We start from the raw sequence: 27,324 nt of genomic DNA, 5'->3' as shown, positions 1-27,324 counted from the left end.
GGTTTAGTTCCCAGAACCTTCATGGCAGCTTAGAACCATCTGTAACTCCAGGTCCAGGGACTCCCCTACTCTTCTCTGGCCTCCTTGGCACTTGGCATCTACATGTATAGATGTAGGCAAACCACTCACACACCACAACAAAATGGAAACAATTGTAAGAATTACCTTAGTGTTTCCCCAGTTTACCTGTCTATTGTATTTTTTCTTTTGAGATATGCACTTTGTAATCTACTGTCATGAGTTTTGTCTTTTTTTAATTTTTGAATTTTCAAATCAGTATTTTGATATGAAGTCATTACTAGCCTTAAAAGTACAGCAATCCTGTCTCAGTCTTTTGAGTACAGGGATTACAGGAATGTGACGGTCTGGCCTGTCTGTCTCTTCCGTATACATATCCTGGAATGGATGGAATGACAGAATTCTCATTGTCTGAGTTCCAGGACAGCCAGGGCTACACAGAGAAACCCTGTCTCAGAAACATACACACACACACACACACACACACAAGAATAGCTCCTCTTAGATCTCTGTCATTTTATTCTACTTTCACATGGAACTGTCCCATAGGAATTAGCACTGCCTTTTGAGTTTTATTTTATATGTATGGGTGTGTTGCTTGTGTGTGTATGTACACTATATGTGTGCCTTTGCCCAAGGAAGCCAGAAGAGGGCATCTGATTCTCTAGAACTAGAGTTTAAAGATTGTCGTGAGCCACCATGAGGGTGCTTGGAATTAAAGGCGTGCGTCACCACACCTGGGTTTTTTTTTTTTTTGTTTTTTTGGTTTTTTTTGGTTTAACTGCTGCCAGCTTTCTCTTTTGAAATGTTATTGATAGACACAGTTCCACACTGGGAAGCCAGTATAGCTCCCAAAATATAAGTTAGCACACCTGGCCACTTGGCACAGTGCTTCCAACCAGCTGAATAGATCATGGCTCTGAAACCCAGAAGACACAAGCAAAAAGGGGAATGCCTTCGTCAGTACAGTGTTCTCAGCTTTCAGGGGCTCATCAAAGATCTGCCTTCATTTGCTGGACCTTCAGAAGAGCAGCAAACGGGAAGTAATTTCAGCCCACTCTAGGATACTCAGAAACTTACTTAGGATGGAGCCCTTTCCTTCTAGAAATTGGTTTTTAAAAGTCTTTAACAATGTACGAGAGAGAGTGTGTGTTTGTGTGTGTGCAGCATTCTGAGTTTAGAAGAGTGTGTCAGATCTGGAGCTAAAGTTACATGAGTGGTAAGATCCAAACTCGGGTCTGATACAGGAGTATAATATGTGCTTTTTTTTTTTTTTTCTTTTTTCTTTTTTTTTTTTTTTAGAAACAAGGTTTCTCTGTGTACTCTAGGCTGTCCTGGAACTTGTTCTATAGCCCAAGCCTGGAACTCAAGAGACCCAGCTACCTCTGCTGGAGTGCTGGGATTAAAGGTGTGCAACCCAGGACAGGCAGGAGTTGTGCTCTTAACTACTGAGTCATCTTTTTAGCCTTCTTTCCTTAAATTCTCTATGCCAAGAACAGATTTTTTTCCCTCTAAATCATTTTAAATCTTAATTCTCATTTAGTGTTCCTCTCTACTTGGAGATTTTTATTTTATTTGTGTGTATGGGGTACAGGTGTAACTGGACATGTAAGGAGATCTAAGGATGTAAGAATCCAAAACTTCAAAAAAATAAAGAAGACAAAGCTCATGACAGTAGATTACAAAGAGCATATTTCAAAAGACTTAGATGGTGACTTTGTGGAGTCAGTTCTCAACTTACTGTGTGTTCTGAAGATCAAATTCAGGTTAATCATGTTTATATGGCAAGCACTTTAAGGATTAAGCCATCTCTCTAGTCCTTGGGATTTATTTCTCTATTTCAGAGACAAGATACAGTCCATTCATCAAATCTCTCAGTCCTCCAGTTTTTTATTTTGTTTTTAGATTTATATATGTATATGAGTGTTTTGCTTACATGTATGTATGTGTACCGTGTGTGTGCCTGGTGCCCTTGGAGGTCAGAAGAGGAAGTTGGATCATCTGGAACTGTAGACAGGTCCTCTGGAAGAGCAGCCCATACTCTTGACCTCTAAGCCATCTCAATAGTGCAGTGCAGTGCAGTGCACCACCAGCTTTTGAAACAAGGTGTTATTGTAACACAGACATATGTGTATTTTTGATAGTATAAACAGAGACCTTTGAGGTCAGCAGAACTTAGAGTAGTTACAGTATGGGACTATCCGAATGGCTCAGCAGGTCAAAGTGCTTGTCAGACAAGTCTGACAGCTTGAATTCAGTCCCTGGAACTCATCATAGTGAAAGGAGAAAGGACTCACATTATATTCTAATCTCCACATGTGTATACTGATATTCACACACACAGTATATCAAGTAAAATAAAACTTTGAGATTAAAAAAATAGTGTATGAATATTTTGCCTGAATGTAGTATGTAGTTCATGCACTATGTGAATGCTGTGCCCTTGGAGGCTAGACGAGAGCATTGATCACCTATAACTGGAGTTCCAGTCAGTTTTTAGCCACCATGTGGGTGCTAGAAATCAAACCAGGGTCTTCTGGAAGAGTAACCAGTGCTCTTAACCACTGAGCCATCTCTCCCATCCCAATGGCTCAGAGGTTAAGAGCAGTGGCCGCTCTTCCAGAGGTCCTGAGTGCAATTCCCAGCAACCACATGGTGGCTCACAGCCATCTATAATGGGGTGTGATGCCCTCTTCTGTCACACAAGCATACATGTAAATAGAGCACTCATATGCATAAAATACATATTTTTAAAACATTTTTAAAAAATGTTTATATTCTGGCCTTTTTTTCAGAATAAGTGTGAACCTTTAAAATAGCTGTAGATGTATAGATACAGATAAAGAATAAGAGGAGATGTGGAATTATTTTTTCCAGATAGTTTTAAGCAGTTACTTCATAAGCAAGGTGATAACAACATAGTGCTGTGTTCTCCATCTTCATAAAATCAGCTTCCTCTTGACATCTCAGCTGTAATTCAAGCAATATCTCAGAGGACTTCTTTAGACACCAGCCTAATCAGAGGTGACTGTCTCAACCGATGTTGACTGTCAAGAGTGGTGACATGTGGCTGAATTTAGGTTGTATTCTGGGATAGCCCTTAATAGACCTGCTGACTGAAGGGATACAGAGTAAGAAAGAAAGACAAGTTGAAGGGTGGACTGAAGTTTTACCCTGAGAAAGTAAATACTAAAAATCTGATGGTAGGTCTTCATGGACCACGTTTGGAGTTAAAATTTCAGATAATTTAAATAAACCTGTCAGATAAAAAGTGGATCAACAGTTAGCTGCACCAGTCTGGTTTTAGAGGAGGTGCAAAGCAGAAGGTGTAAAATTAGAAGTTAAAACTGCAGAGATGACTTTAAAGGATGACACTGTCGGGGGTGTGTGGTCTCTGCCCCTTTCCTGCCCCTGTGCCTTACCCTCTCACAAGCAACAGCAACAGCAAGAATGGACTGCAACCCCTGAGGCCCACGCCTCAAAATAAATGCTAAGACAAAAACAATCAGGGTGATTAAAGGTTGGTGGTACATGCCTTTAATCCTAGCAGTCGGGATGTAGAGGCAGGCAGGCTGATCTGCAGAGTGTGTTTTAGGGCAGCCAGGGCTACACAGAGAAACCCAGTCTCAAAAAAATTAATAATATTTTTAAAAATCAGGCTTAATTTTTATAGGCTAGTTCTATGTGAAAATATAAATGACCATCATGACATCTTAATATTTAAAAAGACAAATGATAATCTCTCCAGAGATTTCATCCTCTCTAGAGCAAGGCTTCACCATCTCCTTATATCAGAAGAGACATAGACCACTGTGCGGTGGTGGGTGGTACATTCTTGCTATTTGAGCATTTAGAAGGCTAAGGCAAGAGGATTCCTGTCAGATACTGGTCACTCTGTCACACATTCCTGACAGCAGTGCCTAGTGACAGCAGCCACTTTATCTTTTTCAGGTTGATGCCTACATGCTTGGAAGTAGATTTGCTGAAGGCAAGGGCACTTTTCTGGGCAGGGCGAGTTGAGTACACTCTGGGGATTTGGGTTGTTGATGGGTTGACTTTAGGGAGATACTTGAGAGCCAGCTATTTTTTGCTACTAGCTTTTCAGCATTTAATAGTATTTCAGAACATGGAGACATAGGCACGTTCTGAGATTTCTTACTTTGATAAGCCATTCAGTGAATTCAAGGAAATTTAATGTTTAAGACAAAAATACCAGGAAAGTAAAGGAGATTAAAAATAACCTCATGTCAGGTCTTATAATAGAATCCACACTTGCCTAGAGCAGCTTTGCAGCTTTCTTGCTTGCTGTTGTGAGCTTTTCTGCTATAGAATTTTCACTGTTTTGTGTAATAAAGGAAAGATTATGTAATCACTTTAGAGACAACCTGTTAGCCTTAGGCTTAGGAATTGAGGTTGTAAGTTTGGGATGTTTGTACCCAAAGCTAGGGAGGGCATACAAAAGAAGTAAGATGCTATATATAACCAAAGAAGTCTTTTTCTTTACTGCGCTTGTAGGCAGCATAGTGGGTGACTTGTGGTATTAAAATTTACCCTAAATTTATTTCAAATGCCTTTTGCAAGTATTTCATTTTTCATCAGCAACCCTCTAAGTGAGTTTTATAAATTACCTGATTTTACTACTTAATACTTAAGGAAATTAACATTCAGTGAAATTAAATAACTTATCCATGATTGCACTGCTGATAAGTAGCAAGAGGCAGAACTTGAATATAGATGTTTTGAAGGTTGGCTCTTCAAGAGCCATTCCCGAGGTTTTGATCCATTGCTGTTCAGAGGTTACTTTCTCAAAGAATTCTTTTCTAAGAACTGACCTATCCCCAGGGCACCTACACTTGATTGTAGAAATCAGAATACTCATTCTATTAGATTCAAGTGTCTCTGATGTTAACAATATATAGAATGGCTCTCTTTCCCTGCATAAGTTGGTCATGATGCCCTTTTGTGTTCTAGTGAAAGGTAAAGAGCAAGAGAAGACCTTAGATGTCAAGTCCACTAAAGGTGAGTGACTCTCCTTCATAGTCACTGTGATGGATGTGTGGGTATGAATGTCCAATTTCTATCTTCTTTTGCGATGACAGAAATCATTTTCCATCATTATTATTACTATTACTTATCATTGTGATTTATTTTCTCTTTAATTATATTCTAACAGGCTTCTACTGAGCATTTGCTGGCTGCTATAAAGTGTACCAGTTTTTCTTTATAAATCACACACTTGATTATTCCCTAACAGTTATTAGTTGGTTTGTTCAATAAAACAGACACTGAGCTGTGACAGCTGAAGAGAATCCCATTTACAAGGCTGGTTTTCTGTCTATTCAGAAGTGTGGATGAGTACAGCTTCCACTGTATTGCTTAGGACCAATGGCCTTCATTGAAGCTTATTCCCAGTACATCGTGGACATTGTGGACATTAACACACTTCTTATTTATGCTTTTATTTCTTTTTTTAAATCTCTGCTGGGTTTTTTATTTAATATCTATTATACTGAGATTGGAATGAAAATTTACAATGGAAAATTATTTCCATAGCCAGTATATACAAAATTCATTATCTAACATAGCAAAAATATGCAGACTGCTATTTAGACTTTTCTTTTCCAGTGTTTTCTGATATGTGGCCAGCATTGAGTGTTTACTGTCTGCTCAATTAGCCAGAGAGTTTATAACATTTATAAGACCTGTAAGATTAGAGGGAAAAAAATGCTCTTCCAGCCTTATTATAAACTTATTATTGATAATTTAAAGTGAATTCATTTAAACTACCTTCTTTAAGCCAGATGTGACTAAAGGTGAAAGTTCTAAGTGGAGGCTTGCCTGGGAGAAGGAAAGGATTAGCACCCTAGGCCATCAGAACTGCAGTCTTCACACAGAACTGACACTAGTATCCGGACTTTGGAAAGAAAGTCTTGGAACTTTCTTTAGATTCTTCATTTTGCATAGTGAGGAGATTGGCTTCATTTTGTTTCCCAGTAAGTTTCTAATTCTCTAAATTAAAATTGAGATTTAAAAACTTCATACTTGGTGGGTAAGATGAAGCATGCCTTTAATCACAGCACTCAGTAGACAGAGGCAGGCAAATCTCTTTGAATTTGAGGCCAACCTGGCCAATACAGCAAGTTTTAAGACAGCGCAGGCTATATAGTGAGACCATGTCTCAGAAAAAAACAAGTAAATAAGTTATGTCTGAAAAATAATAACTTGCCAAATAATATATGAAGTAAAATAATCTTCATGCTTGTAATCTGCTAGTGAGATCACATAGTCTCTGCTTAGCAGGTAAGGACTTGATCTTAGGATAATAACAGAAGCGTTACAAGAACCAACCCTTCAAGAAGGACCCTTGAGATTCAGTGGGCAAAACTACTCGTGGCAGAAGAGAGCTGATCCTGGAGGTTATCCTCTTATTTCCATAAACACTCCTGCTAGGGATGCACCTGTATTTGTTTGCATGCATGAACATGCACATCCATGCATACATAGACATATGTAAGGGTAAGTGTGAAGATGTAGTCTGGTTAACAGGACCTACTTAAATGCACACCTGCTAATGAACCAGACATAGTAAGTGGCCGCCATCTATAGAGCACTTTTTAGTTCTTGATATTTAAAAGGTTGGCTGTAACTTTTTTTTTTTTTTTCCTGGTTTTTCGAGACAGGGTTTCTCTGTGTAGCCCTGGCTGTCCTGGAACTCACTTTGTAGACCAGGCTGGCCTCGAACTCAGAAATCCGCCTGCCTCTGCCTCCCGAGTGCTGGGATTAAAGGCGTGCGTCACCACGCCCGGCCATGGCTGTAACTTTTAAACACTTCAAAAGTTAGCTGTAGTAAGACTGTGAAAAGCTTGGTTACTGGATATTGGATATAGTTCATAGACTGGTAGGAGAGAAGAAAATTTGCCAAATAACTTTACAGGCAGCTCAAAGTAGTGATGGGAATAGAGAGATGAGGACAGCGTTGAAGTCCAACAGATGCGTTAACTGAGGTTTGTTAGTAATTAGATCTCAGGCGTGAGGGGCACGGATGGAAGGTTATGACTTGCTACCTTTCTGGCTTGCCTCACAGAACCAAGCGAGGGAATTACATGTTTAGTTGTGGTATATTGTACAGGGAAGTGCTTTTGAGTTATTCATTTCCATATGCTTCACACATAGTAATTCTAGGGTCTGAGGTTTTAACCAGAGGTATGACTCTTAAGTGACCTAGGTTGGAATGACTCTTTGAAATGACTCTTTTCAAGTTCATAGATCTAGGACAGAATAGTTTACCTTTTCAGTATGTTTGCCTCTACCGTTAAAATGGAGGAAATACCAGTCTTGAAGAATTGTTCAGAAAGACCTAAACATAAGTAAAAATCCGTAGACAAAGCAGTAGATTGCCTGGTTTGTCATGGGTGTTCTAGGTAGAGATTGCTGCCTAATGTTAACATAGTGAGCTGAAGTGAGGTATTGCAAGGGGCCCAGAAAATTTGAGGTGAGAAAACTTTAGGGAATACTTCATGGAAGTGTTACAGCCGATATAAACACTAAAGAATGAAGAAGATTTGAATGAAAGAGAAAATTGGTTTGGTTTGGGTTTTTTGTTTGTTTGTTTGTTTGTTTTTGTCCTTGCCAGCCTTTAAATTCTTTTGAATACATCTATCTATCTATCTATCTATCTATCTATCTATCTATCTATCTATCTCAGAGGGTCCTTCAAATAAGTAAAGGGAAATTTCTACAGAAAGATTGAAATGATGTTGTACAGAGCCATAAAGACCAGAAAAGAAAAGAGGCCCTAGTTACGGTAGTTGCCAACCACTCAGCTGCCTCTTCCTCCCCACACCCCTAGATTCCTGATGCTCCCAGTGTGTCCGCCCCCACCCCTCACCCACACCCTCTTCTCCTGCTGTCTCCTTGGCAGGCCATTTCCACTGAGGAGAGGGAATTGTATCAGATGCTGCTATCTAGAACCTTCAAATAAAGGTGACTGAGCATTACGTATCCATGTAAGAATTCAACTGGCTGGAAGTTCCTTACTTCCAGGGATTGCTCATAATTATGATAAAAAGAAGCTAGAGACATTTAAGAAGAAACTTGCCTTTGTTACCATCGTACTATAGTTATGCATCCAGAATATGGAGAAGCAATTCAGCTAATGAACACATACCAGTTTCTAATAGAGATTGGACTAGCTAAGGATTATTTCCTGAAGGCTCATGGGTTTTAAGTGCCGTGGCTCTCTGAAGCTTAAGTGAGGATTTCCTTACAATGAGTAGAATTTCTCTTCTGTCCCTTGTCACAATTAAAAAAAACAAAAACAAAAAACCTCCCATCTTATGTAGTATATCCATTTGGGGTTCACTTTTTTTTTTTAAAGATTTATTTATTTATTATATGTAAATACACTGTAGCTGTCTTCAGACACCCCAGAAGAGGGCATCAGATCTTATTACAAGTGGTTGTGAGCCACCATGTAGTTGCTGAGATTTGAACTCAGGACCTCTGGAAGAGCAGTTAGTGCTCTTAACCGCTGAGCCATCTCTCCAGCCTCTTGGGGTCCACTTTTAATTCATACTAATTAACTCCTTCATGTAATAAACTGAAAAGAGTTATGCCAAAAGACAAAACAAAACAGAAAAACGAATGAAAAAATTCAAAAACAGAAAAGAAAGTTGACTCAGAGAAAATGGGGAGCCACTGTAGGCCTTTGAGCAGGATATTGATGCTACTTTTCAAAAGGGTAGTTTGGAAGAATTCTAAGATGGAGACCCAGAAATTCTTTTGTACTGTAGAAAAAGAGTTTAGTCTTGAAAATAAATAGGAAAGTAAACAAAAGAAAAAGATACTGAGATAGTGGGGGGGAAAAAACGAAAGAAAGTAAGACCATACTCTTGAGCTTAATAGACAGATCTGAGCAGACAGGGGAGTTAGAATTGGTTTAGAAGAGCAGATAACTTTTATGTTAGGACAAATATGGCCTCAGATGGCAAAGCCAGAGAGGGACTCCCCAGCAATAAATAAGAAGAGATGTCAGAGCAGAGCCCAGACTAAAGGATAGGTAAGCAGTCAGGCCAGGGCTCTTCCAGATGCTCCAGAGGGGTTTTCTCTAGGAGCTGTTGCCAAAGGAACAATAATGTGCTCTTAGTTATCCTGCGTTTATTGAATTTGTAGATCTAATTAGACCTGATTTTTATTAAGTTTATTTGGGGTAGGGAGAACTTACAGTTTGAAAACTTTTTGCTCTAGTAATAACTGAGGGTTTGAGAATATTTGAGAATATATGTACTTTCGAGAAGAAAGCATTAGAGAACATTCTTAGGAAGAGGAATCAGTGAGGGAGACCATTTCTGACAGTGGACAATTAAGAGATGGGTTTTAGAATGAGAAGGACAGACTCAAGGGAAATTAGGGAGTGTAGTACCATGGAGACCAACTAAAGAGACTATGAGGAAGGAACCAGTGGATATGATGCATGAGTTCTAATGGAGTAGTGAAGGGGTGCGGGGGAAAACCTTGTGTTTTCCCTGCATGCCTATGTGCGCACCATGTATGTAGAGGCCAGAAGAGGGCATGGAACTGAGGTTACAGATGGCTATGAGCCACCTGTGGATGCTGGGATGGAACCCTGGTCTTCTCCAAGAGCAGTGAGTGCTAACTGATGCATCGCTTCCTCCCACCTTCTAAGAGGAAGTACTGAACAAATGGATTCATAGCATTTTTGTTATCATGGACATCTAACTAAGATAGAATTAGAAAGGAGACAGTCACATAGATTTTTCAGTGTAACTATTATCTGTATAAAAAAAAACCAGTCAGGGGTGGTGAGATGGTTCAGTGGCTAAACATGATTGCCATGCAAGCCTAGGGACTCTGGGTTTGATCCCCTGGAACCTACGTAAAGGTGGAGGACAGAACCAGCTTTACAAAGTTGTCTTCTGCTCTCCACGTGTGCACTGTGGCAAGTATACTCATACACACGGATCATGTGCACACACCCCAGTAAATATTTGTTAAAATCTAAAACTGGCTCTGATAGTGCTTACCTTGTAATCCTTGCATTCTGGAGGCTGAAGCAGGAGGATTCGGGGTTTGAGGATAACCTGGCCTACATAATTAGACAGATAAAAAGCAAAACTATTTTTGTTTATAAACTTGCTAAAATGGTTTTACTTCCTTCAATTTAACATGAAACAAAAGCAAAGATAACTTAGTTTTAAGTTAGGGGATTAAAGGCATGGATGGAACACTATGCCCTACCTAAGAGTATTTATTTTTTTTGAACTTTAGTCATCAGTGTCTTATATTAGGTGGAGAAACTTCGTTGCTCAATTAAGGAAGAAAAGTATCGTGGTAAACGTTTTTCTACATTTTTTTTCTCACAATAACTTTATTCTAAATTTCAGTTTAAGAAGTTGAAAAGGTCCATATTTCAGAATGCTTTCTAAATTTTTATACTTCACTCTGAGGAGACAGGCTCTGCCTTGTTGCCCAGACTAACCTGGAACCTGACTTGGCTCCCTGGCTCCCTGCTGGGATTGCAGTTGTATAGCACCAAACTCAGATTGACTTTGGTTCTTTTAATCAAAATTTTCAGATCTTTCTAAATTGTATTTTGGAGTAGTATTTTAAGAGTTCTAAATAGGGCTGGAGAGATGGCTCAGCGGTTAAGAGCACTGACTGCTCTTCTGAAGGTCCTGAGTTCAAATCCCAGCAACCACATGGTGGCTCACAACCATCTGTAATGAGATCTAACGCCCTCTTCTGGGGTGTCAGAAGGCAACTACAGTGTACTTATATATAATAATAAATAAATATTTTTTAAAAAGTTCTAAATAATAGAGTATCTTCCATTGTGCTGAGGCTTGATATCTTCTAACTATTATTATTTAGAGACAGGGGCTGTGAAGCTCTGGCAGTCATGGAATGTCGCCTGCCTCTGTCTCCCACTTGCTGGGATTAAAGGCATGTGTCAAATGACCTGACTTATTTTATTTATTTAATGTGTATGGGTGTTCAGCCTGCTTGTATGTCTGTGTGTAACGTGTGTGTCTGTGCATCATGTGTGTGTGTCTATTCGCCACAGAGGCCAGAAAAGGGCACCAGACTACTGGAGCTGGAGTTGCAGGTGTGTGCAAGTTTTCATGTGCGTGCTGGGCTTGAGCCCCCCGGGGGTTTTAGAAGAGCAGCCACTAAGCTATCTCTGTAGCACTTTAACTATTTTTTGAATATTGCTTGTGTTAAAATTTTTAATTTTTAAAGTTTTCTTAAAGCCTGCCCATAAGTTTTAAGTAATCAAATAGTGTATAACTTGGGCTTGAGAGATGGCTCAGTGGTTAAGAGCACTGACTGCTCTTCCAAGGTCCTGAGTTCAAGTCCCAGCAACCACATGGTGGCTCACAACCATCTGTAATGAGATCTCATGCCCTCTTCTGGTGTGTCTGAAGACAGCTACAGTGTATTTATAATAAATAAATAAATAAAATCTTTTAAAAAATTGTGTATAACTTTAAATATTTTTTTTTCAAAATGTATAGCTTCAGTAGCCGTACATTCCCCACAAAAAAGCACTAAAAATCATGCCTTGCTGGAGGCTGCAGGACCAAGTCATGTTGCGATCAATGCCATTTCTGCCAACATGGACTCCTTTTCAAGTAGCAGGACAGCAACGCTTAAGAAACAGCCAAGCCACATGGAGGCTGCTCATTTTGGAGACCTAGGTAAGTGACTGCCACTTCTGGGTATCTCCTGATCAGTGTGAGATTCTACCATAGGATACTGAACTGTGTGATTGAGGAGACTTTGAAAAGATACATTAAATTTTAAAAAACCCCAAAACACTGCAAGTGTAATGAAATAGTAGTCATGTAAATACAAGGCTAGTCCAGTGGAATAGTGAGCAGTGTACTGGAGAGATGCATTTGACACTTAATAAGATTGCACACAAACACACACAAAGATAACTCAGTAGTACTCAAGGAGATACAAAGCAAAATAGCAAGTTAGAATATTAAAATATATTCAGCGTTTGCTAATTTGAACATCAAGTTGGGCAGAGGGAAATGGCCAGTCCTCGTTGTAAATGGTGTGAATGAGTGAAGCCTGTTGTGGACAGCAGTCAGTTTAGAAGTTCTGTCTGATTCTATGTTAGAAATGCTGGTAGACTGTGTGTAGATAGAACATTATTACCAAATGTCTGACTCATTTCCTTCTGTTGTTTAGGCAGATCCTGTCTGGACTATCAGACTCAAGAGACCAAATCCAGTCTTTCAAAGACCCTTGAACAAGTCTTGCGTGACACTGTTGTCCTTCCATATTTCCTTCAGTTTATGGAACTTCGGAGAATGGAGCACCTGGTGAAATTTTGGTTAGAGGCTGAAAGTTTTCACTCTACAACGTGGTCCCGAATAAGAGCACACAGTCTAAACACAGTGAAACAGAGTTCACTGGCTGAGCCTGTCTCTCCATCTAAAAGACATGAGACTCCAGCATCTTCTGTAACTGAGGCTCTTGACAGGAGGTTGGGGGATTCTAGCTCAGCCCCACTGCTTGTGACTCAATCAGAAGGAACTGACCTGAGTAGTAGAACTCAGAACCCTCAGAACCACTTGCTGCTTTCCCAGGAAGGCCACAGTGCCCGTTCTCTCCATCGTGAGGTGGCCAGAACAGGAAGTCATCAGATTCCCACCGACTCCCAGGACTCCTCCTCCAGACTTGCAGTAGGCAGTAGAAACAGTTGCTCTTCTCCACTGAGAGAACTGTCAGAAAAACTAATGAAAAGTAAGTGATGTCTCCCAACGCTGTCAGGACCGTAGGTGGTCCCCCTGGTTTACACATCTAGGAGGATTTGAGGGTTGAGTGAGTCAGGGTGTGAAAAGGGAGCAGGAAGGAGAGCTTGGGTGTCGTTGTTGCAGTGTGTAACCAGCTGACCAGAGCGGCAGGGCAGTCAGTGTGCTGCTTTTTTGTACGTTTGGAAGGGAAGCTGTTGACCAAGGGGAGTCTCCAGGTCTCGGTCCTCGGAACTGTCTAACTGCACCTCGTAGGTTAATTTGTTTTTCATTTTATTTTTTTAGATTGCCATTAGATATCATTTATTGAGTTCTGTACTAAGTATATATTTGGATTTCATTTGTCATGACAGCTGCATTAAACAAGTATTAATATTCTGTTTACCTTTGAGAAAACTGGTTTAGAAAGTTGCTTCTTTAGGTTGTCTAGTGAGTGAGGAGCTAGAATTAAACACAGGCATTTTGAAAACAGCACATCTTTCTTTCCTATTTTGTTAGTTCAGAAATTGTACCACACTCTAATTTTTGTAATTATTGCTCTGTTCTAGTTCTTAAAGGCTTTGCTTGCTTCAAATGCTTATAGCTTATGGAATCTCTAAAGATAGGTCTGGTTTGCTAATGAATCAATTTCAGTTTGTCATTTCATCTTGGAAAGTTCCTAAGTTTTTGTAAGATTTTATTTTACTCTGTGTGTAAATGTGTGATTGTGGGCATACGAGTGCCATTGTGCGTGCAGAAGTCAGAAGAGAGTCTTCAGGCTTCCTCTCCTTCCACAGTAGGCTCCGGGAATCAGGCTTGTGGTTCAAGCATTTTGATATTGCTGTCCCCTGAATTCTTTCTTGGAATGTCTTTTTTTCTTTCTTTCTTTCTTTTCCCTTGTAGTTTCTTGTTTCTCACTCCATAAAAGATACTATCTTTATTTTCTTAAATCTATTAAACATAGCTGTCTGATATTCCCATCTATAGTTCTAGTGTTTCTGATTCATTGTAATCTTGAGATTCAGAAACTCGGTGTGGAATATGTTTTGCTATATACGTGTGTGAATTACAGATAGTTGTGAGCCTCCTGTGGGTGCTGGAATTGAACCAGGTCCTGGAAAAGCAGCCAGGACTCCTAACTACTTATCTGTCTTTCTAGCCCTAAGACCTCAGACTTTTTGTTTGGTTGGCTTAGGGTTTTTGAGACAGGTTATCTCTGTCATCTTGTCTGTCTTGGAACTCCTCTGTGAACCAAGCTGGTCTCAAACTCAGATCTGCTTGCCTCTGCTTCCTGAGTGCTGGAATTTAAAGGTGTATACCACCACTGCCCAGCAAGACCTCAGGCGTTCTTGGGTTTTGTCTTTGTTCATAAGAGCAATTTAATTTAGTTGTTTAATATTTAAAATATTTAATAATTTAAATTAAATTTAAAATAATTTAATTATTTAAAATATAGAAAAAAATTGGTTACTTCATTTGGTAAATTCAATCTTTCAGAAAGTTATTGTGGCACGTTTATTCCTGAGTATCTACTACACACTTCATTTTCAAGATGTAGTCATAAATGAAGTAGCCACAGGCTAACCACTCGGGGAAGTTCTTATCCAATTTATAAAATATCTGGCTGGGCATGGTAGCACACGCCTTTAATCCCAGCACTCGGGAGGCAGAGGCAGGTGGATTTCTGAGTTCGAGGCCAGCCTGGTCTTCAGAGTGAGTTCCAGGACAGCCAGGGCTACACAGAGAAACCCTGTCTCGAAAAACCAAGAAAAAAAAAACTATCTGAAGAATTTTTTTATTAAGCTTTCATCTTTTATATTTTAATTAATTTTAAATTGCTTTATATGCCCTGAAGTAATTTTAAGTCTTTGTTCTTAAAATTTAGTGATCTGAAATCTATCACTTTTTAAAAAAATTTTTTTAATTTATTTTACTTTTACAATTTTTTTTTATTTTATATGTACGAATGTTTTGCCTTCATACATGTATGTGCAGCACATGTGTGCCTGCTGGATCTCCCAGTGGGAGGTTATGGATGATTGTGAGCTACTAGAAGGTACTGAGGATTGAAGGCAGGCTCTCAACCATACAGTACAAGTGCTCTTAACTACCCAGGCACTTCTCTAGTTCCTGAGCTATGTCATTTTCAGAAACAAACAACAACAAAACCCTTATATCTTAGTTAAAAGAAATTGTAAAGTTCTAGGTATTTTTATTTGTATGGTTTCATGGAGTCACTATTTGAGTTTTGTTGTGGTTGGTTGAAGATCAGTTTTGAGGTGAAAAACAAGATCTTAAGGATTCAGATATTTTATTTTATTGTTTTTGGGAGAGGGTGTTTTGCCTCAAGTATGCCTATGAATCACTGTGTGCAGTGCCATCAGAGGCCAGAGGCTCTCCTGGAAGTGGAAGTTGCAGCCAGTTGCGAGTTGCCATGTGGGTTCTGGGAATCAAACCTGGGTTCTTGGGAAAGTAATCCCCTGGAGTATTTTAAAAGCTGTTTGTTAAAACGCGAAATCGAGTGACTTAGTGCTTAAAGATCTCCCTGATTCCTGAAAGTAAGTTCTCTTTTCCAGTTTCTGGCATATCACGGACCCTAATAGGTACATCTTTTAAAAACAGTACAGGCTATTTTAAGGAATTTTCCTATTCCTTTTCTTTTTAAAGTCACATCACATTCATTCATTTGTGTTTGTGTATATGTAAAGATGTTCGCATACCGGGAAGATCAGAGAACAATTGCCACTGTATGGTCCCTGCTGAGCCATCTTACAGGCTCCATTTACTTACTTATTTATTTATTTTTGTTTTATGTTTGTTTTGAGTTATGAATCTTTGATGAAGATTGAAAGATACATCAATTTATGGATATATCAATAAGTCATTAGAACTCAGTTACTGTATCCATGTAGTAGCAGAATCATAGTAAGCTTACTGTAGGGCCTATACATGTCTAGCCATAGGTTCTTGGCCTAATAATGGTGCCAGGTATGGGTTTCATATTGTAGACTGGGCCTTAAATCCAATCTGAGAGTGATTGGTTACACCAGCATTGGCCTGACACTAGTACACCAGTGGGCATGTATTGCTAAGCCATTCGTTACTGCAGCTCATGGGGTTCATAGCTAGATGAGATTGGTGATTACTTTTCTCCTCAGTAGTGTGCATAGTCCCTCCCATCACTTGTAAAAGGTTAGTCAGTGGGGATGAAGTTTCAAGTTGGTATTAGTTTGGTATCTACATGTTCTATGACTTGAATATATGGTGTCTTCAGGAATAGCATCTTATTGTCAAATTTTGAAGGTAACCAAGAGCTTAATGAAGGCAATAACCTTTGATGTTTGGGGGAGTCTGTGGGACCTAACTTGCCAACAACTCCAAAAGAAATAGCTAATTCCTGGCACTGGGCTTTTTGTTAGTCTGTGGTGTTGTCTTGTAGGGACATTGTTACCTCATTAGAGTAGCTCAATTTTAATTCTTAATGTGTATATTTTTAGGAAGCTTCTATGGTAGTAGTTTTCCATGTTATTTTTTCAAAAGGTCTTTGGTGGAACATATCCTTCACTATTTCCTTTTCTGCCCTACCCTCTCTATCTCACACCAATTTAACTCTTCCTGTTACCATTATTCCTTTTTAATCCCTTATAACAGTGTGCTCTTTCTTACCCCTCCCCCATGACTCCGAAGTGTCAGAGCTAACGACCACAAATGAGAGAAAGTATGCATGTGCTCTTTGTCTTTCTTGGTCTGGTTTACCTCATGGAGAATGTTCATTTCCTCCTCCATCCATTTACTTGCAAAATTCACTTTTCTTAATAGCCGAATAACATTCCCTTATGTAGATGCCCCACATTTTCATTGTTTGTTCAGCAGTTAGTGGACATGTAGGATGTTTCTTGCAGGTCTATAAAACATTCCACCCATAGAGTATGTGTTCTTCCAAGCAGCCCGTGGAGCTTTCTCAAAAATAGATCATATAGTAGGACACAGAGCAGGTGTCAACAAATATAAGAAAATTGAAATCACATCCTAATTCACCATGGAATAAGCCGAATATCAGCAATAGAAATGATAGGAAGTACACTGAATCAAAGTAGAATGAAAGGAGAAACTAAGAAGAAAGTCTTTAAATTCCTACAATTGAACTTCTGAAAATAAAAACACAGCATACCAACATCTAGGAGGCACAGTGAAGTCAGTGCTAAGAGGAAGGCTCAGAGCACCATGTACCTATGGAAAAAAAATTGGGACATACTATCACTTTAATGGTGCATGGGAAGGCCTTAGAAAAACAAGAGCCATCAATAGCCCAAACAAGCAGACTGGAAGAGACTAAATCAGAGCTGAGAGCTGGAGAGAAGGCTGATGCTCTAACCAAAGAACCAAAGTTAGAGCTGAAGTCAGAAACACAAAGAATCAATGGAATAGAGTTGGCTCTTTAAAAAGATTGACACATCTTTAGCCAAGTTAACCAGGAGAGAGAGAGAGAGAGAGAATATCCAAATTAATAAAATTAGAGATTAAGAGGGAGACATTACAACAGACACTGAGGAAATCCAGAGATTCTTGAAGATATACTTTAAAAATTTATACTCCCCTAAACTGGAGAATCTAAAATAAATGGGTGACTTTCTAGAGCTGTTCAGCCTATACCAACATTCAATCACATTTGCTTTCATCTTGCTAGCAAGTGCTTGGTAGTAACAAACTGTGAAAGAGATGATCCGTTTTGGCATTAGTTTCATGGGGTTCGGTATATGGTATTTAAATATCTCAAATGTTATCTATAAATGTAGATTTATAAAGATTTTTGAGCTTCAATGTTTATATGCAGATAGTTCAATCTGAGACTCTGGAGAAGAGACACAAAAAGAGATCATCATAAGTAAGAATCTCATTCAGACACTGGGAAAATAATTGACCTAGGTTTTTCTGTGCTGTGAACCACACAGTGAAAGGACAGCTTTACAGTGGAAGTTGTCCTAAGATAGCACTACACAGCAAACGGCACCCTGTTGTTATGAACACAGTCCACTTCAGTGATCCAAATTGCATTTTGGCTTTGAAGGTGTCATCTTCTTCTCTTTTAGGTATAGAACAAGATGCAGTGAATACTTTTACCAAATATATATCTCCAGATGCTGCTAAGCCAATACCAATTACAGAAGCCATGAGAAACGACATCATCGGTGAGTAGTAATGGGGGGAAGAACTGATGAGTTTGCTTACTGACTAGGAGATTTTTTTTTTATCTTTAATCACCATTATTATTGAAGTTTTTTTGTTTTTCTCTCTTTTTTTTTTTTTTTTTTCAGACAGGGTCTCACTATATAGTCCTGGCTAGCCTGTACCTCTATGAACAGAGGGCTGGCCTTGTAGGGATCCATCTGCCTCTGTCTCCTGAATGTTGGGACAAAAGGCATGTGCCCCCACACCCAGCCAAAAAGAAATTTGCTATTTTTATGTGTGTGTGTGTGTGTGTATATATATATATGAATTGATGTGTATGACATGAGTGCAAGAGCTCATAGAAGCCAGAAGAGAGCATCAGGCTCCTAGAACTAGAGCAGTTGAGTGTAGTCATGCGAGTGCTACATACTGAACCCATGTCCTCTGCCAGAGCAACAAGTGCTCCTAACTTCTGGACCATCTCTCAGGTCCAAAGAGATTATGCAATTGTGGGGTGTGTGTGTGTGTGTGTGTGTGTGTGTGTGTGTGTGTGTGTGTGTACCATGTGCATGCAGGAGCCCACAAAAGTCAGAAAGAGGGCATTTGATCCCTGGAACTGGAGTTACAGGCAATTGTGAGGCTCTGTGTGGATGCTGGGAGCTAAACCTAGGTCTTCTGCAAGAGCGGTAAGTACTCTTAACTGCAGTACCAATCTTCAACCTCCCAAGGTACTTTTATCTGATTTTAGCTCACTTCTCTCTTGCATGTTGACTCAGAATCTTGGAGTGGGACCACTAATAGCAAAAATAACATTTTATTAACAACTTTGTAAGATTTAGACAATATTCTGAGGCCTTTCCATGTATTGAATAAGAATCTCTTCTTATAAATAAATACAGTTACACTTACTACTTTGTAAATAAGGAAGCTTGAAAATGAGAAAGCTTGAGACTAGGGAAGCTGGTGCTTTCAAGGACATGGCATATAGGGTTTGTTTCTGTTTTGTTTTGTTCTTGTTTTTGTTAGACAGGCAAACATTTTTTTAATGTATTTTCATAAAAATACATTATGGGCCGGGCGGTGGTGGCGCAGGCCTTTAGTCCCAGCACTTGGGAGGCAGAGGCAGATGGATTTCTGAGTTCGAGGCCAGCCTGGTCTATGGAGTGAGTTCCAGGACAGCCAGGGCTACACAGAGAAACCCTGTCTTGAAAAACCAAAAACAAAAAACAAAAAACCACAAAACAAAACAAAAACAAAACTAGGATAGAAAAAAAAAATTGAAGAATTTCAGAGTTGTTGAGGCAAACATTTCAAGAATGTATTTCCATCATACATATGTGTGCATAGGCAAAGCTATGTCAACAGTTATATTTTCTCTGACTCAAACTTTAAAGTTGTGGAGAAGAGGTACTAGAGAAAGGGCTAAGTGGTTAAGAGCACTTCCTTCTCTCCCAGAAGACCCCATTTCAGTTCTTAGTACCCTGTGACTTCAGCTCTGGGGGACCCTATGACCTGCACACATAGAATACACACACACCACAGAAATAAAAAATACAAAAAGAAAACTCTTTTGGGACTGGAGAAATGGCTCAGTAGTTAAGAGGACGTGAGTTTAATTCCCAGCACCCACACAGTGAGTGGCTCATAGCCATCTGTAACTCCAGTTCTAGGGGGTCTGATGCCCTCTCTGGCCTCAGTGGGTACCAGGAATGCATGTGGTGCACAAAAATAAATTCAGGCAAAACACCTATTCACATAAAGTACATTGATTTTTTTTTTTGTTTGTTTTGTTTTTTTTTAAAACGGGAGAAAGCTTCTAGCAACCATGTGGTGGCTCCCAACTTTTCATAATAAGATCTAATCCCTCTTCTGGCGTGCAGGTGTTTATGCATATAGAACACTCATATACATAAAATATATAAACAAGCCTTTAAAAAAGTTTATTGTAGGCAGTGATGGTGCATGCCTTTAATCCCAGCACTAAGTGAGCAGAGGCAGGCGAATCTCTGTGAGTTTAAGGCCAGCCTGGTCTACATAGTAAGTTATAAGACAGCCAGAGCTACGTAGTGAGACCCTCATCTCAAAAGAAAAGAGAAAGAATAAAGAATGAAGCAGGAAGTATTGAAAATTCTAATGAGTCAGCCATATTGCTATGAAAAGTGTGAAGTCAAGGAACAAGGCCTTTGGTTTTGTTTCTAAAGTGAGGTATTACAACCACAAAGTGTGTTTTCACATTTCAACAGGAGTGTGTGCTTAGCACCCTCTTGGCAGCTGATGAGTAATGAGAGAGCACTGACACAAAAGCCTGAGGTAGAGCCTTGTGGAGGCAGAAACAGTGGGATTTCAGAGCCGGAGTGGAAGGGTGCTCAGATAGGAGCAAGAAAGGTTCATCTGTGCTGGAGAGTGACTCAGTGGATAAGAGTACTTGGTGCTTTTGCAGAGGACCAGAGTTCAATTCTCAGCCCCCACATGGCTGTTCACAACTGTCTAACTCCAGTTCTAGGCGATCTGGCAGTCTCTTTGGTCTCCTTGAGCACCAGGCATGCACATAGTGCATATATAGACATGCAGGCAAAACACTCACACATATAGCAATTAAGGAAGAAAGGGAAAAGAAAGAAAGAATAAAGGTTCATGTGAAGTGACAGGAACAAATGCACTCTGGGGTGGTGGAGGCCCATATGACAGAAGAGGCTAATCTCATTGCTCTGGATTTTCAGTGAAGTGGGAAACGAAGTCCTCAGCAGAGAGGACAGAGGAGGTACTAGATGCTGTAATAGAAACATTTAGCTTCTCCTGCTATACTTTGACAATTGTGAGACTGGTCTGTGACCCCGGATACATGGGGCCTTCCCTGTCAACAACCAGTTAATTATATGGTTCTTTAGAGGATGCTACTTGGATGTCATCTTTGTCAATTCAGTTCTGTCACCTGGAAATAGCCTCAGATTCTACAGGTTGATTGCTTTGTCCCACAAGATTTTCTCTTCTAAGAAGGTTGCAGCCTACATTGCTGACTCTCATTTACTCTCCTTGGGTTTGATACATTTGCTAGAGCAACTTGCAGAATCTAGGAAAATAGTTATATTTTCTAATTTATTATAAAGGATATTTAGAAAGGATGCAAGTCCATAGACGATGGAAAGCTATGTACAGGGCAAATTAGAGAAGGAACATGAAACTTTGTGCTTTTTCCACATGCATGCCACCCTCTGAATGGTCATTAATGTATAATTCCTCTTTCTCAGCCCTGTACTTTAGGTTTTAATAGAGGTTTCATTGTGTGTGCATAGCTGAGTATGAGTATTGGCCAAGAGTATTGAGTACCTGGCCTTCAGTCCCCTTCACTTGAAATCCTAACCCTCTCAACAGGCCATGGCCATGGGGCCCAAGTCATTCTGGTGACCAGGCCCTTTCCTGAAGCTTTCTAGGTGTTCCTAAATACTGATTATCTTATAAGCATATGATAAACACTCTCAGAACTCCAGAGACTCCAAGAAGTTTACGATCAGACTGCTAGGAAATTGTTCAAGAATGACACACATATCCATACCACAGCTGAGCATTGTCTGGAGAGTGCTGAAAAAAGGGATCAGGATGTGACTGACCTTGGGTTTCCTGAAGCCTCTCTAAAGATAGGGGCTGAGCAGAGCTGGCCCTTTATGGTTGCTTCAGGGTTTTTCTATGATGTATTTTAGGCAGCTTTCTTCATAACACTCACTTCTAAACTTTTAAATCCATAGTTCATTAGGTTACATAGTCTTAGAAGTAGTGTGCTGATTAAAAATATTTTATTTTTCCAGAGGCAGGGGTAGGTGGATTTCTATAAATCTGAAGCTAGTCTGGTCTTCAAAGAATTACAGCTACCCAGGATTACATAATGCTTGTCTTCCCCCAAAAAAGCTAATATAGAAACTATCAAATTGCCCTATAGAAGGTACACTGTGTGTGCTCCTGTTAGTAGGGGTATGTTTTCCTCTGTCCTAGCTTGCTTAAGCATATGCTATTAAATAGTTACTATGTGTATAAATGTATATGTATATTATATATTATCTATAATTTCTGTATACACACATAAATGCATTTGTATATGTGTATACATATACACATGTTACATATATATAATTTCTGAAGCAGTTTTGTGTTGATTTTTTGTCTGCTGTCTGCTTCATTTGATAACTCACAAGTTTATGTATCTCTTCATAATAGCCATTTTTTGTTGTTGTTGTTGTTATTTTTTTAAATAGAAGAAAGCAGGTTGATGGCCTGGGTAATGTTAAGAGTGCTGTCCACCTCTGTTCTTTTGGAGTCTCTGTCATGTCCTTAGTTCAGTTTTTATTTGGGATGTAGGCCATTCATTGATGCTAAACTTTTAATTGTCATACATGTCCTGACTTTTAAAGAAGGTTTTATTATTTTAAATTATGTGTGTATACATATATCTGTGTGTGGGCATGTACATTTGAGTTCAGGTGCTTGTTTCCTGGAGCTGGGATTCTATGTGGTTATGATCGAGCTGACATGGGTGCTGGGAACCATACTTGAGTCCTCTATTTACCCCTGGTCCATTTCTACTCCTATGCCCATTTGTTTTATTTGCCTTTTCATTCTGTTTTTGAAGCAATTTAATGTATAGAGATGCTTGTCTTGTTCAGTATTTTGATTGGTTTCCCATTTGCATATCTCAAAAGATTTTTCTGGTCCCAAGATGGTACCAATGTTTTCCTTTCGTTCTTTTATTTAGATATTTAGTTACTTATTTCGGGCGGTGGTACATGTGTCACAGTAAAGGTTGGATGACAATCTGTGGGAATTGGTTCTCTTCTCTCACCACATGGGTATTGAACTTGAGTCATCATCAGGTTTGGCAGCAAGCATTACTGAGCCATCTTGCCAGCTCTTTTAGTTCTCCTGGAAACCTCATGTGTATGCCCTATTATTTCCCAATTTTATTTAAAGTGGGTATAGCTTGAATTTAGTGGAAATTCAATTGCTATTTTTTTCACAGCAAAGATTTGTGGAGAAGATGGACAGGTGGATCCCAACTGTTTCGTTCTGGCACAGGCTGTAGTCTTTAGTGCAATGGAGCAAGAGTAAGTTCATACTCTCACATTAGCATTCCTGGGGATTCTAGCTCCTGGTTGGAAAATGGACTTTACTCAACTAAAAACAGTGTACTTGGATAAAGTCATTGGGGTGATTGAGACTGGTATATGACTTAGGATTTCCTAGTTTAGTAATGCATGTCTTCAAATGGACATCTGATTTGTTCATGCTTTAAGTTTATGCTCTATAACTAAATAATAACAATAAATGTCTCCAGACTTATTAAGATTACTGTTGTGGGCCTTTAAGAATCTGTATGTTCATTTTTGACTTGGTATTTATTACATGTTTTTGTAAGGGGCCACAAGTAGATACAAATCTGCCTTAAAGGAAGTTACAGCTTAATAAAAGAAAGAGGCCATGCTTTTTGGTTACTGTAACACAAGGTAGTACATGCTAACCATCAGAAGAAAGCTACAAACTCACTGAGAGATGGCTTACAGCTGAAAGGAGTCAGGAGCAGCACCTTGGGAAATAAGGTAGCCTTGACCTAAGCCTTCAAGATTTTATGGGAATGAAGCCAGGCTCTGATGGTGTATGCCTTTACACCAGCACTGGTCTACAGAATGAGTTCCAGGATAGCCAGGGATACAGATACAGGAGAAATCCTGTCTTGAAAAAACATATTAAAAAAAAGATTGACTAGGAATAGTTTTGGAAAGAGTATTTTTTTCCAGTTATGCTCTTTCCTTGATCCTTCCCTCAAATATTTTCTTTTTGTTCACGTGCAGGCACTTTAGTGAGTTTCTGCGAAGTCACCATTTCTGTAAATACCAGATTGAAGTGCTGACCAGTGGGACTGTTTACCTGGCTGATATCCTCTTCTGTGAGTCAGCCCTCTTTTATTTTTCTGAGGTAAATTCTGCGTTTTCTTTTATATTCTGCTAGAGCATTCCAGCTCCATGCTGGGACCCTGTCCGAAGAAAATGACATAAAAGAGATAACTCATTCGCAAAATGATTGTTTTAGGTTGTACTTAATGGCACGAGTATGTCAATGGCATATTTATCAGATTAAAGAGGAAACTCATAAAATAACCCTAATTTTTAGAAAGTACTTTAGCTACACTATAAGAAAATACAATATAAGAGATAGTTTGAACTGTTTTAAAGCCATAAAATTGAAGGCTGGGATGTAGCTCAGTTGGCAGAATATTTGCCTAGTGTGCACGAAGCTCTGAGTTCAGTCCCTGTCACTATGTGAAACTGGGCATGGTGGTGCAAACCTGTAATTCCAGCATTATTGAGGTGGAGACAAGAGGATCAAAAATTTAAGGTTATCCATTCTTTGCTACATAATGACTTTGAGGACAACCTGGACTACCTCAAAAATAAATAGGAGCTGGGGAGACGGCTCAGTAACCAAGTGTGTGCTGCACCAGCGTGAGGACCTGAGTTCAGATCCAGGGAATCCATGGGGGATGTTGGCATGGCCACACCCGTCAGTTTGCTCGGTATTGGGAAGTGGACAGGCTCTTTGGAGCCTTGACAAATTATCTAGACAGTTCACCACTGAGCTTCACGCTTAGTAAGAGACCATGTGTCAAAAAATAAGATAGAGTGCAAGAGGGAGCTGGTGAGATGGCTCAGTGGTTAAGAGTACTGACTGCTCTTCCGAAGGTCCTGAGTTCAAATCCCAGCAACCACATGGTGGCTCACAACCATCCGTAACGAAATCTGATGCCCTCTTCTAGAGTTTCTGAAGACAGCTACAGTGTACTTACAATAAATAAATAAATCAATCAATCAATCAATCAATCAATCAATCTTTAAAAAAAATAGAGTTCAATAAAGGCTCACATCTGCTATCAGTCTCTGGCCTTACTATGTTCAAGGGTGAACATACTGCATGCACTTCATATACACGCTAAATAAAAGCAAGTAAATCAAGCTATAGAATTGGCTACTTCATTCCATTGCAGTAATTATAGACCTGATTTCAGAGGAAAGAAAGAAAAGTTTCATTTTCCCACTTTTTTAAAATTTTAGCTAGTTGTTAGAATTTTTCAGTATAATATTTGAAGCAAACTGAATCTGTTAATCTCTTTGAGACATACATGATATTTTCCAACAATTATTCATTTTATTAAAGTCTTTTAAAAAAAGTTTTTATTGCCACAAATAAAACACACATAATAATGAGCTTCATTATGACAGATTCATAGATTATAATGTATTTTGATTATATTCACACAAATACCTTGTTATTTATCCTTCTCCTAATTCCCTTCATTTCTCAACTGGCCCTTCCTTCCTTCCTTCCTTCCTTCCTTTTTTTTTTTTTTTTGGTGAATGTGTGTCTGTCCCCCAGTGAGTTTCATTAGGATTGTTTACAAAAGCATGGCCACCTTACCATCAACTTAGCAGTGAAGAAGGTGTCTCTCCCTCCCCCATCCATCATTAACTTTGTGTAAAGCTTTAAAGAGTTACATAGCCCTATGAACCTTCCCCTTCCACAAGGTTGTTGATGGGCCCAGTTTGTGGAGATCTTTGCAGGTAGTCACAGCTGCTGTGAGTTCAGTAGGGGAACAGCCACGGTGTTGTACATCACTCATCTCCTTCCAGCTCTTAAATTCCTAATTCTTTCTGATTCTTCCTCCATGATATTCCTTGAGCCGTGGAGTAGTGATACAGATGTCCCATTTATAGTTGCACATTCAGTAGTTATTTATGGGATCTCTGCAGTCACCAGTAATCACTGCAAAAAGACATGGTATTGTATATCTTTAATCCTAGCACTGGAGAGGCAGAGGCAGGAAGATCTCTGTGAGTTCAAAGATAGCCTGATGTACAAATAATGAGTTCTAGGCCAACCAAAGCTACACAAAGAGACTTTCAAAAAAACCCAAACAAACAAAAAAACCAACTCTCATTAAAAGTGACAATAGCAGACTGGAGAGATGGCTCAGCGGTTAAGAGCACTGATTGCTCTTCCAAAGGTCCCGAGTTCAAATCCCAGCAACCACATGGTGGCTCATAACCATTGGTAATGAGATCTGACTCCCTCTTCCGGTGTGTCTGAAGACAGCTACAGTGTACTTACATAATAAATAATAATAATAATAATAATAATAAATCTTTGAAAAAAGGGACAATAGCTCTGTTCTGTATGTATGAACATGTTATTTAGAAGGCACATCATATCCATTTAGCAAAACAATAGCAATAGTTTCCTCACTGGGGCTTCTGACCTCAGCCATGACCTTTTGATTGGGTTTAAAGTAACAAATGTGGATTTCTTCCTTTGAAGTGGGTATCAAATATAACCAGAAAACAATTGGCTAGCTCCATAACAGACTTGCTACTGTGGTACCAGGGGGCTCATCTTGCCTGGCTGGTCAGAAGTATTGGAGGCTATAGCCATGTAACAATTCTTCCCCAGCACAGTTGATGGTACCTTCCAACTTATAAGGGCTAACTAGCAGGGAAGAAACGTCCATTCCACTTCCTGCTTGATTTCTTTATATCATGTGACCAAAGTGATTTCTTCAGCAGTGGGGCCTTACCATCTAGTACTGGTGAGCAAGCAGCTACAATGGCAATTGCCTGTATTATGTTGAGGGCCTCGGGTTGGGGGGGGGGGGGTGTCTCTCTACATAACAGCTTACAGAAAGATAGCCCACTATGGCACTTAGATTTGGTTTAATAACCTATGGCTTCTGGGAGCAGCATTATCCACCTACAGCAGGTAAGGCATACAGCTTTATATAACTGCTTATTAGATTTTAGCAAATGAAACTATTTGTGTTGCAAAACAAGTGACTATGATAAAGATTCCTGTGGTAGGTTCTGTTTTAACCTTTAGGAGGTTCTAGGTTCACAGTTCACAACGTCACTTGGCAAAATAGCAACCTAGATGCTTGACCTGTGCCTTTTTTTACAAAAGTACACTAAACAGTCAACTTGGTTTTCATTTTTTCCCTTTTAACCATACTTGAAATGAGTATTTGTTCAGATTGTCCTCATGGAGTGTCCATGCGTTCTTATGGAATGATAGCTGTGGCTGGGTGTAAAAGAATTAGTTCGGTTAGTTCACTGTCATTACTGGTGAGGGAGTATGAGCCCAAATTTGTCTAAGTTTTGCTCTGGTGCACTGAAGTTTGCATCTCCTGGTACAGGGTGTGGGTTTTTGTTGTCATTTTTTTTATTCCCCTCTCCCCCGGAAGAATATTTAAACTTGTCTACTTCAGGTTTCTACATGTAGCTGGAAGGTGTGGAGTGCAGGGGATCCTTTTGACTTTATTGCTAACAACATAGAAATTATAGGT

General features: G+C 39.4%; 1 protein-coding gene across 3 annotated transcripts in view; it reads left to right on the top strand.

The window, feature by feature from the left end:
• Positions 1-27,324, top strand: part of Akap10 (A kinase (PRKA) anchor protein 10) — a 65,106-nt gene that overhangs the window by 2,490 nt on the left and 35,292 nt on the right. The window contains exons 1-7 of one of the 3 annotated variants that reach the window (XM_006533814.4): positions 3,741-4,482; positions 4,990-5,037; positions 11,553-11,735; positions 12,238-12,795; positions 17,873-17,971; positions 22,960-23,044; positions 23,789-23,912. In XM_006533814.4, the coding sequence (XP_006533877.1) occupies position 4,482; positions 4,990-5,037; positions 11,553-11,735; positions 12,238-12,795; positions 17,873-17,971; positions 22,960-23,044; positions 23,789-23,912 (1,098 nt within the window). In that variant the 5' untranslated portion in view covers positions 3,741-4,481. Of the gene's footprint in view, positions 1-3,740; positions 4,483-4,989; positions 5,038-11,552; positions 11,736-12,237; positions 12,796-17,872; positions 17,972-22,959; positions 23,045-23,788; positions 23,913-27,324 lie in introns of those variants that run through there. The other 2 variants (XR_879723.3, NM_019921.3) reach the window with 2 other exon arrangements.

The sequence above is a fragment of the Mus musculus genome, chromosome 11, assembly GCF_000001635.26.
Source record: "Mus musculus strain C57BL/6J chromosome 11, GRCm38.p6 C57BL/6J".
NCBI classification, from domain to species: Eukaryota; Metazoa; Chordata; class Mammalia; order Rodentia; family Muridae; genus Mus; species Mus musculus.
This window is presented reverse-complemented; position numbering and strand designations above follow the sequence as displayed.